Source organism: Chanodichthys erythropterus, chromosome 4 (genome assembly GCF_024489055.1).
Source record: "Chanodichthys erythropterus isolate Z2021 chromosome 4, ASM2448905v1, whole genome shotgun sequence".
NCBI classification, from domain to species: domain Eukaryota; kingdom Metazoa; phylum Chordata; class Actinopteri; order Cypriniformes; family Xenocyprididae; genus Chanodichthys; species Chanodichthys erythropterus.
The window spans coordinates 27,055,539-27,071,844 of record NC_090224.1 but is presented as its reverse complement, the minus strand read 5'-3'; the positions used below and the strand labels follow the sequence as shown (position 1 = coordinate 27,071,844).

Sequence of the window (16,306 nt, the reverse complement as noted above, 5' to 3'; positions counted from 1 at the left end):
AGATTACAAAATATCAAAGCAAGTAACATATATTTAAAGAATAATACTTTTCAAGCAAACAGAAATGTTTTTAAAAATGACAAAACGTCTCGGGTTACAAGTGTAACCCTTGTTCCCTGAGTAAGGGAACGAGACGCTACGTCGGATGACGTGATGGGAACCCTCTGTATTTTGTGTTCGTGAAGCACCTCTGTATCCAACCAATGAAAAGACGTGACGTCAGAGGCGGGTGACGTCACGGATCAGGAAGCTATAAAGCACACCTGAACACAAAGCACACCAGCTTCTGTAAAATGTCTGAAGCAAGCGCACCAGGTATGCAGGAGATACGGCCACGTGATGTAGCATCTCATTCCCTTACTCAGGGAACAAGGGTTACACTTGTAACCCGAGACGTTCCCTTTCGTGGGAACTATCGACGCTACGTCGGATGACGTGATGGGAACGCAATCCCAACTACGCCGTCTCTCAGAGTGCCTGGCTGCTATCTTGTAGCATCCTGGCCCCCAGAGTGATGTTAAGGTGAAGACTGTAAAATCTGATAAAGGTGTGCTGGGATGACCATCCAGCCGCACCACAAATGTCGTCCATAGAGACACCAGATAGGAGAGCTCTGGACGCGGCCATACCTCTCGTGGAGTGAGCCCGCACCATCAAAGGACACGGGCGCCCCACCGTCTCATACGCAAGTGAGATGGCCTCGACCACCCACTTGCTCATCCGCTGTTTAGATGCTGGGCCCCCCTTCTTAGGGGACCCATAACATACAAACAATTGTTCTGTTTTTCTCCACAGGGCAGCTCTGTGAACATACGCATCTAATGCTCTTACAGGGCAAAGCAGATTCTTCCTTTCCTGATACAAGTTTGCGAAAGGAGGCGGGCAGAAAGCCTCAAGTACAATGGGGCCTGGGACCCTCGTCGGAACCTTTGGAACATAGCCCGGCCTGGTATGCAGAAAGGCTTTCACCATACCAGGTGCAAACTCAAGACAAGATGGAGCGACTGACAGCGCTTGTAAAGAAAGATAGTTTTAAGTGTCAAGAACTTGTCTGACACCTCCTCTATTGGCTCGAAGGGAGCCTCAGCCAGCCCTTGGAGCACAATAGTGAGGTCCCAGGTCGGGGTCTTTGTGCGCACCACAGGTCTCAACCTGAGTGCACCACGGAGGAAGCGTACTACTAGGGGGTCTCGACCCAGCGAGGAGCCCCCTACAGGGATATAATGAGCCCCCTTAGGGGCCAGGCCCACAGTTTCCACATTTCTGGGCGGGGATGGAGAATCGTGCCGCCCGCTTGAGACAGGAGATCTTGCCTGAGAGGAAGCTCTAAGGGAGAGCCGTGAAGTAGAGACATTATGTCCGAAAACCATATTCTGGTCGGCCAGTAAGGGGCCTCCAATATTAGGTCGACCTTCACCTGGCGAACCTTCTCCAGAACTCCCGGGAGCATTGAGACTGGGGGGAACGCATACAGATGCAGCCTCGGCCACGTCTGTAGCATGGCATCCAGCTCTAGAGGTGCTGGGTGCTGAAGTGAGTACCACAGAGGGCACTGAGCTGACTCCTCTGTGGCAAATAGATCGACTTGAGCTCGACCGAAAGTTTTCCATATCAACTCCATCACCTCGGTGTGGAGTTTCCATTCCCCCGGTCACGCGCCCTGCCTCGACAGGGCGTCCGCTCCCACATTCAACCGCCCGGGGATGTAAGCTGCTCTCAGCGAGAGGAGCTTTCCCTGGGACCAGAGGAGGATGCGACTGGCCAGCTTGGATAATAGGGGAGACCGCAAACCCCCCTGATGGTTGATGTACGAGACCACCGCAGTGTTGTCCGTACGGACCAGCACATGATGGTCTCTCAAGGCGGGGAGGAAGTGTTTTAGTGCAAGGAACACCGCCATCATCTCCAGCCGATTTATGTGCCAGGAGCGCTGATGGTCCTCCCACAGACCCCGAGCTGAGCGGCCACTCATGACCGCTCCCCAGCCCGTGAGGGAAGCATCTGTCGTAAGCATTACACGAAGACCAGATATCCCCAGCACGATCCCTGGGTTAGGAACCAAGGCTTTTTCCACATGACCAGAGCACGAAGGCATCGCCGCGTGACTTTGATCATGCGAAAAGGATTTCCCCTCGGGGAAAACCCCTTGGTCCTGAGCCACCACTTTAAGGGTCTCATGTGCAGGAGGCCAAAAGTAATAACGTTGGACGCAGCTGCCATCAGACCCAACAGTCTCTGAAACTGTTTTACAGTGAGTGACTGGCCTAACTTCACCCCTTTCACGGCCCCGAGAATGGAACTCACACGAGCAGGGGACAACTGCGCCTGCATCGTGGTGGAATCCCAGATTACACCTAAGTAGTTTGCAACCTGACTCGGGACCAGCACACTCTTTTTGGCGTTGAGCCTCAGCCCAAGCCTCTTCATGTGCGACAGAACAACATCTCGATGTTGAACTGCCAATCGTTCTGTTTGAGCTAGTATCAACCAATCGTCGATATAGTTCAGCACGCGGATGCCCTGGAGTCTCAGCGGAGCCAGCGCTGCATCCACGCACTTCGTGAACGTGCGGGGCGAGAGGGATAGGCCGAACGGAAGAACCCTGTATTGGTATGCTTCGCCCCCGGAAGAAAACCTGAGGAACTTCCTGTGTGAAGGATGGATGGATACATGAAAGTATGCGTCTTTCAGATCTATCGCTACAAACCAGTCCTCGGACCTGATCTGAGGGATGATCGGTCTGAGTGTAAGCATTTTGAACTTCAATTTCCTTACAGATCGATTTAACACACGTAAATCTATGATCGGAAGCAACCCTCCATCCTTCTTCGGAACAATGAAGTAGCGGCTGTAAAAGCCTGACATTTTGCTGGGAGGGGAAACCCTTTCTATAGCCTCTTTTTGCAAAAGCGTCGTTACTTCTTGCTCCATCACCAGAGACTGCTCTGGGGTTACCACCGTAGGAAGCACCCCATTGAACTTGGGCGGTTGTGAACCGAACTGAATTCTGTAGCCCTGTTCTATCATGAGCAGCACCCACTTCGAAACATTCGGGAGATTTTTCCACTCTTCCAAATATTCTACTAAGGGAACCAGTCTCTCGAGACTGGTCTCTGGTGTTTTTTGAGCACATGGCTCATCCATCTGACGCGGTGCACCGGCAGACAGGCGAATCACGTGCTGGCCAACCCTCCTCGGAGGATCGGTGGAAACCGCTGCGCCCTGACTCACACTTGGTGGCAGGGTTGACAGAACGGTCCCCTGAGGGCACCGAGAAGGACCCGATATCCGAATGCCCCCGGAGGGGGCTGCCCTCGAGAGATCCTGCACTATAAATGTCAGGACCTCTTCTTTGAAGCCTTCCGAGAGATAATGACGGTCCACAGATACGTCCTATCCTCCAGACTTTTAAATTCCTCAGAATTGAATGTATTCAATATTTCATTTAATCCTCTTATTAAATGCAGAAAGTTCTTATATAAATATATATTTTTTGAACAGACTGAATATATTTAGAATACACAAAAAAGAATTATAGCTCGTAATAATGCGCAAGGTATTTTAGGGAAAGAGAGAAAGGGAACTCCCGTCTACTCAGATCCCTTAATATATAATATATATATACATATATATACACACACATGCATAATTACGGACACGTGATATATGCGCAGCCTCGGCAAACGCAAGACCCGAACCGTATATACATTCTTGCAGACTTAATCTACGCGCTGCCTCGACAACGCGAGATCCGAGCCATATTCTTTAATGAAAACTCAATCTATGCGCTGCCTCGGCAACGCGAGATCCGAGCCATATATTCTTTAATGAAAACTCAATCCACACGCTGCCTCGGCAAGCGCGAGATCTGAGCTATATATTCTTTAATGAAAACCCAATCCACGTGCTGCCTCGGCAAACGCGAGATTCGAGCTTTGCGTTAGACTTTTATTCCCTCGAGAATAAAGCCAACAGGAGTGGAGCTACAAAACTCCCGTGTGAGGTGGCGATCCTCAGATCGATATCACAATATCCACCTCCTCAGAGCTGGACATGTGAGTATCGGTGCCTCAACCCGGGGGAAGAAACCGCAGAGCGTGCTTCCACCTGGGAGACGGCGCTGAACCTGGCTGGTGAGGGCAGAGAAAAGGCGCGCCCGTCTCTAATCCCTCTGTCAGATCCATTTGTAAACCCCACGAACGGAGCCTCTGCCCTTCCTCAGCAGAAGCGGGACCCGATCCGCGGGGAACACTGGAGCAGTGTCCTGAGAGCGAGTTTTTACAGTGCACACAGATGCTCCCTCGAGAGCTGCCTGGGCTCACTCCCATTTCACTGCTGTTTCTCGCCATAATACGTGTCTTTTTTATATATAAATATATGGATTGGTGTGAGATACTCTTGTCCTCAGACAAAGAGATCTTGACTTCTTTATATGTAATAAGGCCACCAACACCAAATAAGACACACAAGATACAGAGAGCTTCTGAAGACAACAGAAGCTGGTGTGCTTTGTGTTCAGGTGTGCTTTATAGCTTCCTGATCCGTGACATCACCCGCCTCTGACATCACGTCTTTTCATTGGTTAGATACAGAGGTGCTTCACGAACACAAAATACAGAGGGTTCCCATCACGTCATCCGATGTAGCGTCGATAGTTCCCACGAAAGGGAACAATAGATATACAGTCTGAAATAAACTAAGACTGTCAATTTAAAGTTAATTTGGTACAATTCAGTAAACATACACAGAATTTTTTTTTAAAAACTGAACACATTTATCTTTGTTCAAATACATTCTTTTGTTCTTTCATCTGCCACAATAATGTAATTTCTTTTTAACTTGGGAGCAAATATTTATATATTTATTTATGCAATTTATATCTGACTACAATATTAATATATGCAATTCACAGTGATTCATTTGAAAAATAATCAGCATTTCATATATCATACAAACATTTTAATGACAGCCTCAATTAAATGCAAATAAATAACACAGACTTTCTGAAAGTGAGACGTTAGTAGAACATGCCTACAGTTACTGTGTTGGATTTAAGTGACTTTTTCTTAAAAGTTATCACAAAAAAGCAGTAAAAAAAGAGAGGTTTGTCCTAAGAAAAGATCTAGCATCATTTGTTTGCAGATGCCATTTGCTTTGATATTTTATATTCAAATCAATTCAACATACAGACATTTAATGTGACTTAAAGCATCCAAATACTTTTTGGGACCACTGAATATCTCAATAGATATATTCTTTTGATTCCTTTTCTCTTTGAGCTTGAACAAAATGGGTTTTAGTGCCACTTTTGAAGTTACACTGGGTTCTCATGGGGTGATGCTTTGAGAGGGAGAACTCAAATATAAGAGAGTGAGAGACCAAGTTTAAGCAAGCACAACCATAACACACCCATCCTACCTGTGTGTCCCCCATCACACTCCTCCAGATCCTCATCATCGCTGGAACATTCTGCGGAGGACACAATGTCATCCGTTGTCTGCTGGATCAGCCAGAGGCATGTGAAGACAAAACAAACAGAACAAACATTTAAGTGAAGCCAAATCTACCAACACAAAAAGGATCATGGAGCAAGCATTATATTTTACTTTTATCCTCTTTTTTTCAAGGGCAGCAGACTGGGGACTGAAATGTCAGGTTTGTTTTTCTATTTGGGTTTATTTATGGTGGCTGACTCTTCATACATCGTCTACCATCTCCAGCTTCTCAAGGGCTATCACAGATATACACTGTCTCTGGACGCTTGCCTTCTGCTGGCCCATCAGCACCTTCCTCTATCCCACAATTCTGATATATGAACACACTTGTTCCCACCTTCTCGCTCTCTCCCAGCCCAGACACTCTGGCAGTGTTGTATTTCACCCTACATGTATGCACAGCCTGTTAATCAGAGTGGATCGGTGCCTCGATAAAAAAAGCTCTGTCACAAAGCAAGGGTTATGGAATCATAGCACTGATTGAGTTTGCAGTGGCGGGTGAGAGGACAAGCTTGAACTATTACTGAGTTTGACAGGCTAATGAAACAGAATTTGGCTGGAGCCTGGAGGAGTACCTATGTACTAGGGTGGAGAGGATGTTGTCTGGAGAAGTACATTTGTAGTAATGTGCTCAGAGTTGGAGTGAGAGACACTTTTAATGGAATTAGCACAGATTATTATCTTAAACTCTCTTCATTGATAGAGTATACAATCATTTAAATAAGTATGGCAGTAAGCCAGGCTGCTAAAAATAGGCTACCACAATAACTGGCCACCAAAATATATTGTTTAGGATGCTGGTATGCGAGAGTCCCCATCATCTTATCATCTTAATGTGATATATCCATGTGGGATTACATTAATACCAATCAATTATATTTTAGGGTAAGAATTAGGCTTAAGTTTCTGAACTTTGCTTTCTAATCAAAGCACTGGGACTGGATCTGGGGCTGGATTCATTAATTTTTTCTTAAGAAGTTAAGACATTTCTTAAGATAACTTCTAAAAGGTTGTAAGAATATTTGACATAAATTCTTAAGAACTTCACAAATATTTTCTTAAGAAATTATCTTATTTTCTTTTCTTTTTTAAAAAAAAAAAAACAGACAAACAAGAAAACAGGCTTTGCTATTACAGCAAAAAGTCAGATCACGCATATTCATGGCAGATCATTGTTAACATTATCGATCATTGGTGTAACTTCAGATTACTCATGTACTCATATCTGTAAAATATGTGAAATAAGTCAATAAATTCATTGAACAACTTTTGGGTTTTAAGACCAGTTGGAGGTTACTTAAAGTACTGATCTTTAAGAGATTATTTATGATCATTTTTAAAAACATTCATTTCAGAAATTGAAAATATTTGTCTTTAGAACAATCTTAAGAAAAAAAAAAAGAAGAACATTCTTGAGAAATGTTTTTGGGAATACAAAATATTTGTAACTTTATTGTGAAAAATATAGTATGGAAGCCCTGAACCGCATGGTGGAAAAAAAAGAAAAAGAAAAGGAAAACTTATGGTGGGGAGGAAAAAAAAGAAAACTTATCTCATTATTTCGAGATATAAATTTGTTATTTTGAGATATTAAGTTATTTTGAGATATTAAGTTGTTATTACGAAATAAGTTTGTTATTTCGACATATCTCATTATTATGACATTGTCACGGTCACCATTATGTTCTGTTTGAGATAAGTTTTCTTTTTTCCCCCTCACCACCAAGTTTTCTTTCTTTTTTTCCCCTACCATGCGGTTCAGGGCTTCCATAATATAGCAGTAAAGAATAATTTTATTCTTAAGAATGTTTCATGAATCTGGCCTCAGGATCTAGATTGATCATAAAGATTGGCACTAGATTGGTTTGGACTAGACGGCCTATTGGGAGTAGAGGTTAGAATTTAGGGTTGGAGGTTGGGTGAGTTTACGTAAAACTATGTAAAGATAAGGTTTATGATTAAGTTTGAGTTGTTTTATGGCCATGACATAGGTGATCGCGCTTTCTCAGTTGTGGCTCCTAGGCTATGGAATGATCTTCCTTTCTCTGTGCGTTCTTCAACCTCACTGCAGATGTTTAAATCACGTCTTAAGACCTATTTGTACTACAGGCATTTGATGTGTAGTTTTATAGGTATTTACTTATTAATTATTATTATTATTTTAAGCATTTTGTGTATTGTATTTAAATGTTTCTTGTACAGCACTTTGGTATACTTTGCGGTTTTAAAGTGCTTTATAAATAAATGATTGATTGATTACTGTAATATAGACGTGCTGCAGTCACATTACCAGCAGATGTGGCATTGATGGACCTCCTCAAGACCAGAGGGTCCTGACCCCCTACAGTTCCTGTTCACTACTGTTCACTACAGTGTGAAATCATAGAAGAGACTTGACAGATGTGTTTGTGCATGACCAGCTGTAGAAGTGGTGTCAGAGGACAGGCTAGTCCAGACCATAACAGTTCTGAAATGGTTTTCTGCTAGAGCCCCATAGAGATGCCACTAATGTCCCATCTACTGTCTGTGACCACAGCTAAAATATGAGGGCAATACAAAACCAATTCCAGATTGGCTAAGGAGTCAAAGTCAAAGTCAAGTTTATTTCTAGAGCACATTTAAAACAACAGAAGTTGACCAAAGTGCTGTACATCCCACATAATAAATCAACAACAACAAAAATAAAATGACATCAAAACAACAAAAAACACACAGCTCTCAAACTGAACTAAAAGCCAAGGAAAATAAATATGTTTTAAGACTAGATTTAAAAACAGATAGAGTTGGAGCCAGCCTCACAGACAATGGTAAATTATTCCATAGTTTAGGGGCCGCAACTGAGAAAGCCCGATCTCCCCTATGTTTCAACCTTACTCTAGGAACAGCCAAGAGCATACAATCTGACGACCTAAGAGACCTAGATGGAGCATGTTGTTGTAAAAGGTCAGAAAGGTAGGTCGGGGCTAGACCATTTAGGGATTTGTAGGCAAACACTAAAATTTTAAAATCAATCCTAAACCGTACTGGAAGCCAATGAAGGGAAGCCAGTATGGGAGAAATGTGGTCACGCTTACGTACCCCTTTTAGTAGTCTAGCTGCAGCATTCTGCACCAACTGCAGGCGTGAAAGAGATGCCTGGCTGACACCAGCATAGATGGCATTACAATAATCCAATCGAGAGGAGATAAAAACATGTATAACTCTTTCAAAGTCTTTAGATGACAAAAAAGGTTTCACTTTAGACAAGAGCCTTAACTGAAAAAAACTGACTTTAACCACAGAATTTATCTGCTTTTCAAGTTTAAAATCACCGTCCATGATTACTCCCAAATTTTTAACGGAAGATTTAACATACGGAATTAAGGAACCCAATTCTGAGATGGGGGCAACATGGGTACTACTTGGGCCAAATATCACAATTTCAGTTTTACTCTCATTAAAATGTAAAAAATTCATGGCCATCCAGGCTTTAATGTCTGCGAGGCAGTCCAACAATAATTTTACAGAGCTGTTATCATTTCGTTTCAATGGCAGATAAAGTTGTGTGTCGTCTGCATAACAGTGAAACGAAATGCCATGGTTTCTCAGGATAGATCCCAGAGGAAGGATGTACAAGGAAAACAGCATCGGGCCAAGAATAGACCCCTGAGGGACTCCACAAGGAAAAGGTGCCATTTGGGATACAAAAATCTCCAAGGCAAACAGAAAACTTCCTATCAGACAGATATGACCTAAACCACTCAAGAGCAATACCTTTGATACCAACACAGTGATCCAGCCTAGAGATCAAAATATTATGATCAATAGTATCAAATGCAGCTGTAAGGTCTAACAGCATTAGAATAGCAGAATCTCCTGAGTCTGTAATCAATAAGAGGTCGTTAAAAACTTTTAAGAGTGTAGTTTCTGTACTATGAAGGGCTTTAAATCCAGACTGAAACAACTCCAAAATTCCATGTAATTCCCAAAAAGATTGCATCTGGATACTAACAGCTTTCTCAAGTATTTTCGAAAGAAATGGAAGTTTAGAAATAGGTTGGTGATTGGAGAAAACTGATGCGTCAAGATTGGGTTTTTTTATTAGTGGTTGAACTACTGCATGTTTGAGGCCCTGTGGTACAACCCCTGTGGTCAGACTGCTATTTATAATTCCTAGAATTTTGGGCCCAATAGTTTCAAAAACTTGTTTTAAAAAACGTGGAGGGACAACATCTGTAAAACAGGCGGATGATTTCATTTGATCAATTATATCTTTTATAAAAGATAAGGACACAGGCTCAAACTGGTTAAAGACAGCAGGGTGGATGACAATAATAGAAGGGTCCTCAGAGGAAGGTAAAATATGTGCTCTAATATTTTCTATCTTACCTATGAAAAATTGTGAAAACTTCTTGCAAACATCTGGAGATGAGTAAGAACAAGTCAGTTGAGAGGTAGGCCCATTTAGTACAGCATTAATTGTACTAAAAAGAGCTTGGGGTTTGTGAGAATTCTTCAAGATAATGTCAGAAAGGTATTTTGTTTTCTCGGTTTTTACAGTTTTTTGGTATTTATGCCAGGTGTCTTTTAAGATGTCAAGAGACACCTGTAATCTGTTTTTCTTCCATTGTCGTTCAGCTCTCCTGCACTCTCGTCTGACAGCACGAGTAGTATCGTTCAACCATGGTTCACTTTTTGGCTTAACCCTCATAACTTTAAAAGGTGCAACAATGTCTAACACACTTTGGCAGGAAGAATCAAACAGAGAGAATAGCTCTTCAGTATTAGAACAAGAAGTGAGCATACAATTAGTTTCATCCAAACTTTGAAAAACAGTAGAAAACTGCGCAGCCGTGGAAGAATTAAACAAATAAATCAGGCATGTGATCTGAAAAAGACGCTTCACAAATTTCAAGATTACAAATTTGTAATCGACATGATAAAACAAGATCTAATGTGTGTCCATGCTCATGTGTAGGATCTGTCACAAACTGGACCAAATTAAAAGAGTCAATAACATTTAAAAAATCTTTGACTAGTGGCTTCATAGGACAACAAACATGTATATTAAAGTCGCCAATTATTAAAACCCTGTCATAATTTGACATAATTCCAGACAAAAAATCTGAAAAATCATTAATAAAGTCCTTATAATATTTAGGTGGTCGGTATATCACAGCACACAACACCGGCCGGAATCGACCCAATTCGAAAATATTAAGCTCGAAGCTGGAGTAAATGTCTGATGACAATTGACGACATTCAAATTTTTCTTTAAAAATTGTCGCTACTCCTCCTCCTCGTCCAGAAAACCTCGGAGAGTTAAAATAAGTACAATCAATCGGTAAAAATTCTGAAAAAACGCTTAGTTCACTGGCATTTAGCCATGTTTCAGTCACACATAAAAAATCCAGTGCACGGGAGGTGAAAAAGTCATTAAGAATGAAGGATTTGTTTGTTAGTGATCTAGCATTTACCAGTGCTATCCTGGTCGGAGTCAGGCCTTCTGCCATCAGGGGTTCCCGATCCTGCATCCTAACTGAAATGGTAACACCATAAGTGATTGATTTAAAACAGATGCAGCAACTCTGTCCATCATAAAAGTACTCATACTTACTGTATAGAAATAATTACTCAAGTAGAAGTAAAATAATAATGTTAATAATTACTTGAGTAGGAATAAAAACTATCCAAAGAAAATATACTCAACACTGTAAAAAAAAAATAATTTTGAAAAATTGTGGAAATTGATTATTACATATTGGCTCAATAAATGACTTCCAAATAATTATCCCCATGCAAAAATATTCACTGTGGTAATCAATGCTTAAGGACTTCACTTAAAATTAAAAATGTATATTCACTGAACATATTTCATTGTGTTCTGTCAATCTGAACATGAAAACGTGAAAAAAAAACTGTTGGCTGAACAAGTCCTACTTCCAAAAAACTATATACATGTGCGCAAAATGCTCCTGAGGAAAACCGTTGGAATAGAGAATTCAAATGTGGATGCATTCCCAAGAGAATACAGATATTCATCATCACAAGTTTCAAGACATTATGGTGAGTATTGGTACTGAGTAATAATTCATATATAAATAAAATAATAAAATAAAATAATACTATTATTTTATATTATTAATACTATTATTAATACTAATAATACTAGTGCCAGAAGTGCAGAACTAGTTGGTGTTGTTGTCACATGATACGTCACTTCCTATTGGTTGCTGCTGCGCTGTTTGAGCTAGAGCTCCGTCTAGCTGATTCCTAATTGCTTGTTTTTGTCTCTTAAAATCAAACTTATAACCCACTCTTTCTTTTACGGCGGGGGAACACATCCCCAACATTATTTTATATAAAAAACACTCGGATTGCCTTGATATTGCTAGTTTTTATCCGACTTCCCGAACATTCGGTACTAACTTCAGCCCGCTAGCAGTAGCGGCGTGGTCACACTAGCGTTTGTACTCTTCTCTCATTATATTATTGTACATCTATTCTAATGGTGAGTGTATCGGATGTTTCTCTACCTTGGAGTTCAGGTGAGGACACGTTTGAGCTACATGCAGTGCAGTTGGAACTGGAGGCTGTGGAATGACAGATCCGGACCCTTCCCGAGAAGCATCCCGTGCTGATGCTCACCAATCTTCGGTAAGTTTGCAGCGCGATATTAACACTCCTTCTTTCTCTACGTTGTGTGTTTCTCTGCACAGGGTACCCAAAAAGCGTTCATCCCAGCCCCCATTCACTCCGGCGCCGTCTCACCAGGGACCTTGGGTTCTTCAGCAGCGGAAGACGTGAGCCAGGCCTCGGACCAGGACCTCTCCTCCTCTGCCACCCCCGGTCTTTGAGGTCCCGACAAGGTACCACTTCTCCCCTCTTCGCGAGGCTGAACGCGACGCCGTGGTCATTGGAGACTCCATCGTCCATCACGTCCATGCTACCACAGCCAAAGTTAAGCTGATCTTCTGTCAGAGAACATCTCCAAGATACTTCACACCATATGACTAGTGAGTCAAACCTCTAATCACAGTCTGTGTTCTGCCCACTTAATTGATAGAAATGTGAGTGTAGTACAGTGTATAGAAACTGTGTCTATTCCCCGAATAGTGAGGTTTAACAATAAAAATAAAGGATTGTAGCATATGCACACTTATCAGGACAGTCAATAAAATCTGGAATCTTCAGAATGCTTTTAGCATGATGTACTGTGTTGTAAATCTCACATCGGCACCGGCCGGTCCAGAAAGACACTTTGACACGTTTGTTACTCTGTCAGAAATTAAACAGAGGGCCCCATTTCCTAGCTCTTGGGACATCAAAGGGCCCCTCATGTGGACTAAGTGCCAGATCACATTCCAACACACACACCACACACACACAGACACACACAAAAACCCACACAAACATGCTTAGAGATTGTATGTACAGCTATTCTCAAAATATGACTGGGCAAAATGTTCCCGTCATGTATGTCAAGTGCATGTATGTTTCCTAATGTTTAGACTTAGTTTATTTTGCACCTATGTCATTGGCTATTCCACCTCAAGGAGGTGTGTCGGCTTGTCTGTCATAAAAGTGTTCTCCCGATTGCCCTGAATCATCCCTTGCCCACTCATGCACGTCTCTCCCGGACGTCACAGCGACATGCTTCCATCGCGCTCATCTTTCGGGACCACCATCTCTCCGGTGAAACTAACTTTCACGTCCTCAGTTCAAACCCTCCCGCGGAAACGGAAGAAGCCAATGAACTGCAGCAGCACTGAACCATAGACTGAACCGAAACTCAGCAAGCAAACTGATGCAAGTACCATTTCTGAATATTAGATAACTAATTTCTGTGCTGGCTCTCAGCAAAGGACTGTTAGTAAGTTTGCCACCTCTCTTCTCTCTTTCCCTTTCTTTACTTTCATTTCTGTATACAGTATATGTATCTATCCTGTGTATAGCCGTATAACCTTTGTATTATTAATTTTACATATTAAATACCTTATATCCATGCTTTTTGTTCTTTTGCTCATTCAACAAAAACCAGGTCACTTTAACGTTTCGATTCTAGCACAATCGCTTTACGTTTGATGCTATCATAGGAATTTATCCTCGTGGCCAGAGGATAACATTTCCTTTATAATAGTCAGTGGAAAACTTACCGGTTTGCTGGACAAACTGATAGTTTCTCTAAATAATAATTATTATTATTAAACCAGAACTAATCATATATGTAATTGATTATAATTCGTTGTAATTATTTCACAATATATGTTTAATTTCCCCTTGGGTCGGTATATGCATCATAATTACACTGCGTTCCAAATTATTATGCAAGTGACATATCAGTAAGATTTCAGTAGAATAAATATTTCGATTTTAGAAAATGTTTGTTTGTTTATTTATCCATGTCTTTTTAGATAACTGGTATCAATATCAGACAAAATAATTTGACAGGTATATGGAAACCCTGCTTAGAGGCTGTTCCACATTATTAAGCAAGTCACAGTTCTCATGCAATATGGGGAGGAAGAAAGATCTTTCTGAAGATGAAAAGCATGAAATGGAGCAATTTTGTGCAAAAGGCATGAAAACAACTAATATTTTGTGAAAACTAAATGGAGATTATCAAATTATCATAAGATTTGTGAGTGATTTAGAGCACAGCAGAACTCGGTCAGATAAAGGATTATTAATGAAAGTTCCTGTCAAAAAAATTAATTGTTTTAAAAGGGCAGCTATAAAAAAGCCAGTGTTGAGCAGCAAACAGGTATTTGAAGCTCCTGGTGTCTCTGGAGTCTCAAGAAGCTCTCCATGCAGGCTGGAAGTTGTGCATAAAAACGCCTTTTAGACACCACTAACTAAACCTCACAAAGAGAAACATTAACAGTTCTTGTTTAGTACAGTGGCTAGATTAACAAATAAACAGACATCACCAGAACAAAGTGTAAAATAATTTTCCAGATCTATGGAAACCCTACTTAGATTAACAAATAAACAGACATCACCAGAACAAAGTGTAAAATAATTTTCCAGATCTATGGAAACCCTACTTAGAAGTTGTTCCACATTATTAAGCAAGTCACAGTTCCCATGCAATATAGGGAAGAAGAATGATCTTTTTGAAGATGAAAAGCATGAAATGGTGCAATGTTGTGCAAAAGGCATGAAAACAACTAATATTGTGTGAAACTGAATGCAGATTATCGAATTATCATAAGATTTGTGAGTGATTTAGAGCACATCAGAACTCAGTCAAATAAAGGCTTATTGAAGAAAGTTCCTGTCAAAAAAATTTTGTGTTGAGCAGCAACAAGTATTTGAAGCTTCTGGTGTCTCTGGAGTCTTAAGAAGCTCTCCATGCAGGTGGGCAATTGTGCGTAAAGATGTATTTCAGCCACTCCAAACCAAACCTCACAAAGAGAAACATTTACTGTGGGTTTAGAAATACATGAAGACTCATTTTTAAATAGTTTTATTCACTGACTAATGCTGTACTACAATGGATGGTCTAAATGGATGGATTCCTGGATGGTTGGTGAATGGCCACCACGTTCCAACAAGACTGCGACAACAGCAAGGAGCTGGTGGGTGATGATTTGGACTGGAATACTGGGAAGTGAGATGGAGGGTATTAAAATGAGTTCATAACTGGCCATTTTCAGCTATGGTATAAAAAGGAGGATAGTGCATAGTACAATGCAATATTGTACAATGCACTATGAACTATCCCATGCTGCAAAAAAAAACAAAAAAAAACAAACAAAAAAAAACACCACAGTAATAAAACTGTTTGAAAATGTATTTCTACACCCACTGTAAATGTTTCTCTTTGTTAGGTTTGGTTAGTGGTGTCTAAAATGCATCTTTACACACAACTGCCAACCTGCATGGTGAGGTTCTCAAGACTCCAGAAACACCAGCAGCTTCAAATACCTATTTGGCTTTTTTATAGCTGCCCTTTTAATACAATGAATTTTTTTGATAGAAACTCTTATTAATAAGCCTTTATCTGACCAAGTTCTGCTGTGCTCTAAATCACTCACAAATCTTATGATAATTCGATAATCTCCATTCAGTTCCACACAATATTAGTTGTTCCCTTTCGTGGGAACTATCGACGCTACGTCAATGACGTGATGGGAACCCTCTGTATTTTGTGTTCGTGAAGCACCTCTGTATCTAACCAATGAGATAACGTGACGTCAGAGGCGGGTGACGTCACGGACCAGGAAGCTATAAAGCATATCCGGAAACAGAGAACGCTAGCTTCTGTTGTCTTCAGCAAGCGCTATCTGTTATCTTGTATGTCTTATTTGGTGTTGTCTGTCTGTTTATATATACACACAGTGATCTCTTTGTCCGAGGACAAGAGTTTCTAAGCACTATTAAGACACATTATTCACGAGAAAATGGCGGAAAGTGAAGTAGCGGCCAAGCAGCATTTTGTCAAGTGTGTGCATCCCTGCACTCGTTTTATATCTGGTGGGGACACACACGAGATGTGCGTTATTTGTATGGGAGTTGAGCATGCACAGGCAGCTCTTGAGGGGGCTGTCTGTGTACACTGTGACAGGCTCACTCTCAGAGTGCTGAGGTCGCGCCGCGCGCTCTTCGAGGAGAGTGCCGCGGCAGCGAGTGTTCCCCGCGGATCGGGTCCCGCTGCAGCCGAAACTCAGCGGAGGCTCCATTCATGGGGTTCACAGATGGATCTGGTGGAGAGGGTTGAGACGGGCTCTGCCTTATCTCTTCTCTTACCTGCCAGACCCAGTGTCTCTCCTTTGGTGGCGGAAGCACGCGCTGCGGTTTCTTCCCCCCGAAGAGAGACACCGGCACTC

At 41.6% G+C, this 16,306-nt stretch overlaps 1 protein-coding gene across 4 annotated transcripts in view; it reads right to left on the bottom strand.

The window, feature by feature from the left end:
* Window positions 1-16,306, bottom strand: part of nrxn3b (neurexin 3b) — a 605,102-nt gene that overhangs the window by 18,155 nt on the left and 570,641 nt on the right. For 2 of the 4 annotated variants that reach the window (XM_067384646.1, XM_067384647.1), the window contains one exon: window positions 5,419-5,500. In XM_067384646.1, coding sequence (XP_067240747.1) covers window positions 5,419-5,500 — 82 coding nt within the window. Of the gene's footprint in view, window positions 1-1,742; window positions 1,766-5,407; window positions 5,501-16,306 lie in introns of all 4 variants that reach the window. The other 2 variants (XM_067384648.1, XM_067384649.1) reach the window with 2 other exon arrangements.